The following is a 4,622-nucleotide window of genomic DNA, read 5'->3' as shown; positions in this document are numbered from 1 at the left end:
CAGGGGACTTATCTATTTTCACTCTTTCCAGAATTTCCAACACCTCTTCTCGACATACCTCACAGCCATTCATTCTACTTAATTGTGATTCAGTATTCACATCGGCAACAATGTCCTGTTCCTGATTGAATACTGACGAAAAGTATTCATTCAGTGTCTCCCCAATCTCTTCAGCCTCCACACGCAACTTCCCACTACTATTCTTGACTGGACCTATTCCTACCCTAGTCATTCTTTTATTCCTGACATACCAATAGAAAGCCTTAGGGTTTTCCGTAATCCTACCAACTAAGGACCTTTCATGTCCCCTCCTTGCTGCTCTTAGCTCTCTCTTCAGGTCCTTCCTGACTACCTTATAACTCTCAATCGCCCCAATTGAACCTTCACGCCTCATTTATGTAACTACGTCACAATACAGAAAACTAAGTAATTTAAAAAACATAGGATTTATAATATACCAATACATAACCAACCCATTAAAATATCCTTTGCAAGTTTCTGCGCGGGCTCCTTTTGCTCCTGCTGTTGAAGCTGCTTACGAGCAGCAATCTTCTTATTCTTGTTGACCATCGATGCCTAAATAAATTACATTTTTGAGAAGATAATCAAAGTCTTGTTAAAAGATCACAAAAGTAAATTCTAAGCAGATTTTGCAAGGAATAAGGGTTTAATTCAAAATGTATTAAATGCGATTAAAATTAAGTTTTATGACCAACAGGCAGTACTAAAAGCAAAAAATCTGAAAAAGAATTCAGGTGAAAGTACAAACCATTTGGCTGATGTCACCTAACTCTGGGAATTCAGAACAGTGTGGGTGCAGTTTTCACTTCATGATTTAAGGTGATATTAAATAGCAGAAATCTTCCTCTTGATGTTAAAGGCCTCACATGTCTATTCAAGTGAGTACTATAAGTATTAAGTCACTAATCAGAGGTGGCTATCGGTACACTGATCCTTATTTCTCCACCAACTGCACAAAAAGATCTCAGCAACTTATTGCTGTTTTTACAGCATAGCTCGTACTATTGTGTTCGACGTTAACAGCACGTCGGTACCAAGTCGGTGCAGAAACAAACACGTACACGCACAAATTATACACAAGTACATAAATAGTTTACACGTCATTCAGACTTCAGATTTATATCACAACCTCACATTTTCAAAATAATAACCACTGAAATTGAGCATTTTGTGCTATGTACCTGACTAGCTGTGCAAACACTCAAAAGAATACAAGCAATATAAATGAACAAATGATCTTTATAGTCTACATACCAGATTATTCTATTCTCATACCGATCAAATGAGGAACCTTTCCATTGTGAATTAAATAGTAAACAGAATCCCAATTCTCTATCTAATTTATGACTTTAGATAAACTAGCATTTCACACAAACAAAACATTACACACCCATTTTAGAAAATAACGTGATCAAGAAAGAAAGGGATCTCAAGACTTTGCTGTAAATTTCTACAGGGTACAGATCAATAATCCAGTAATACACAGGTTCAATTTGCACAGTAAACTAGAGCTGTTTAGCAGTATGGGTATGAATGCCACAGACTGGACTATCTCTGCATTGATTAACAAAAGAAACAAAATTACTTAAATCAGTATTCATGCAGCCCAGTAAGGCCTTGTAGCACAAAGTAAGCTGTTAAAGTTAATAAAAAACTATTCACTTCTGAAGAAACACAATTTTACAGGAAAACTAAATTACATGCATTGATCTAGGAATGCAATTATTATAATTTTTACAAAAACAATTTATAACAAATCATGAGAAGTAATCTTGAAATCACATTGAAATGCCAATTTTAAGTTTATATGCATAGGTCATTTCAGTTTTGGATCATGTGTTAAATATTGATCGCAACACATCAGTTGCACTCTTAGCTGAGACAGAGAATTGTGCATTTAAGACTTTGCACCCAGAAACTAGAGCATGCAATCCAGTCTGACACATTTATGCAGCAGTGGAACACCTCAGGAAGGACATACTGGCACTGGAGCGTGTCCAGCGGAGATTCACACAGATGATCCCTGGAATGGTAGGTCTAACATATGAGGAACGCCTGAGGATCCTGGGATTGTATTCATTGGAGTTTAGAAGATTAAGGGGAGATCTAATAGAAACTTACAAGATAATACATGGCTTGGAGAGGGTGGACGCTAGGAAATTGTTTCCGTTAGGTGAGGAGTCTAGGACCCGCGGACACAGCCTTAGAATTAGAGGGGGTAAATTCAGAACAGAAATGCGGAGACATTTCTTCAGCCAGAGAGTGGTGGGCCTGTGGAATTCATTGCCACAGAGTGCAGTGGAGGCTGGGACGCTACATGTCTTCAAGGCAGAAATTGATAAATTCTTGATGTCACAAGGAATTAAGGGCTACGGGGAGAATGCGGGTAAGTGGAGTTGAAATACTCATCAGCCATGATTGAATGGCGGAGTGGACTCAATGGGCCGAATGGCCTTACTTCCACTCCTATGTCTATGGTCTTATGATATAATAATGGATGTCCTAGTTTTCAGAGGAAGTGTTAACAAGAGGTCCACCTTGCCTCTCACTAGACAAAGATTCCATGAAGTGTTTTTATTATCTTGCCCAAACATACCCGTTAAACAGAACCACTAAAACCACTTAAATCAATCATATATTTTGCCTTTATAAAAAGTGAAAATACCAGAGTAACTCAGCAGGTCTGGCGGCATCTGTGGAGACAGAAGCAGAGTTAATGTTTTCAGTTTGATATGACTCTTCTTCGAACAGCAGTGAACAAAATGTTAACTCTGTTCCTCTCTCCACAAATGCTGTCAGATGGACAAGAGTTTCTCCAGCAATTTTCTTTTTATTCACAATTTCCAGCACCTGCAGTACTTGCTTTACACATTCTCTGCTATAACAGTTTGAGAAATTACAATGAGGATTTGTAAACTAGCTGTCCCACTTCCTTACATTCTAGAAGATAAAAAGCTTTTTAATCTGCATAATCCTATCCTTATCAAGTTGACAAGAGTCATCACTGTTATCTGTAATGCTGATCAATGATGACATTCACTGTATTGAATTTGTAGCGCTTCAAAACACAAGTTTCCAGTTGATTGCAATTTCTGTGTTGGTTGTGATTTTCCAAACCATGAATATCATGAAATATAATGAGGTATTAATAATGGAAGCAAATTTCATACCAAGTTAGACCAATGTAAACTTCTGTATGAAGTGAGACTGGGAAAGAGTTCTTTCCAAGTTATAAATATATTCTGTCAGTTTCAAGTTGAAATCATGGTCATAGAAGAAACATAGCTTACATGAAGGAAGTCAGCAGCTCCTTTTTCAAACTGAATGTTCTTTCCAATAAACTCGAGAGTTTCCTTATGATAAGGAGTCTCAAGGTGAGCCTCAATTTCTTGTTCCTCTGTGGTTCGAAATTTACAAAGGGAGCATGTAAATGCATTCCTAAAAATGACAAAAGTTAGATTTCAGCAGCAGAACATACAGCAAACTTCAGAAGATTGTGTGTTATAGGAAACAATTTGCTGTAGAATGATTGGAGAAAGCCTCTTCTGCTTGTTGTTCTTCAATACAGTCTGTTCCAGACTTGTCAGATGCAGGTCTGCCTAAATCTAACTCAGTAATTTCAACATGCCCCTTCAAAAGCAATCAACTTTCTCAGAATGTCAGCCTAGTGAATTTCAAAGTAGAAGCAAAGCTACACCCACTGGTGAAAATTTCGAATAGACAATAGTTGCAGCATTGAATCATTTAAAAAAAAAATCATTTATATAATACCCACTGTGGACTCCCCAACAAGATAGAACCATCTTTCCATATATAGCCTGCCAAGTCCCCCAAGAATCATGTATGGCCCAATAAGATGCCTCTCATTCTTTTAAACTACCATGACAATCCTCCATATTCAGAATCAATGTAGTGAAGCTTCGAGGCTGTTTCCAAGGTATATCTTTCCTTAGATAACAGTCCAGAATTATTCACAGTATTCCAGGTGTGGTCTGAATACTGCCTTTCATTGTTTAACAAGATTTCCCTCTTTTTGTATGCTATTCCCTTTGAAAACAAAAGGCCAGCGTTTAATTTATCTTCCCGATTACCAGAAAAAAAAGTGTATGCTAGCTTTTTGTGATCCATGCATGAAGGCTCCAAAATGTCTCGGCAGCAGCTTTCACCATTTAAATGATTTTTTAAAAATTCATTTATAGAGTCATAGAGATGTACAGTGTGGAAACAGACCCTTCGGTCCACCCCGGCCATGCCGACCGATATCCCAACCCAATCTAGTCCCACCTGTCAGCACCCAGCCCATATCCCTCCAAACCCTTCCTATTCATATACTCATCCAAATGCCTCTTAAATGTTGCAGTTGTACCAGCCTCCACCACTTCCTCTGGCAGCTCATTCCATACACGTACCACTGTCTACATGAAAAAGTTGCCTCTTAGGTCTCTTTTATATCTTTCGCCTCTCACCCAAAACCTATGCCCTCTAGTTCTGGACTCCCCAAACCCAGGGAAAAGACTTTGCCTATTTACTCTATCCATGCCCCTCATAATTTTGTAAACCTCTATAAGGTCTCCCCTCAGCCTCCGACGCTCCAGGGAAAA

General features: G+C 38.4%; 1 protein-coding gene across 1 annotated transcript in view; it reads right to left on the bottom strand.

The window, feature by feature from the left end:
• The window catches only part of znf326 (zinc finger protein 326), a 49,502-nt gene that overhangs the window by 8,450 nt on the left and 36,430 nt on the right, over positions 1–4,622 (bottom strand). The window contains exons 9-10 of the mRNA XM_043698758.1: positions 3,312–3,459; positions 474–576 (exon numbers count right to left, since the gene is read on the bottom strand). Coding sequence (XP_043554693.1) covers positions 474–576; positions 3,312–3,459 — 251 coding nt within the window. The remainder of the gene's footprint in view (positions 1–473; positions 577–3,311; positions 3,460–4,622) is intronic.

This window comes from Chiloscyllium plagiosum, chromosome 11 (genome assembly GCF_004010195.1).
Source record: "Chiloscyllium plagiosum isolate BGI_BamShark_2017 chromosome 11, ASM401019v2, whole genome shotgun sequence".
NCBI lineage: Eukaryota > Metazoa > Chordata > Chondrichthyes > Orectolobiformes > Hemiscylliidae > Chiloscyllium > Chiloscyllium plagiosum.
This window is presented reverse-complemented; position numbering and strand designations above follow the sequence as displayed.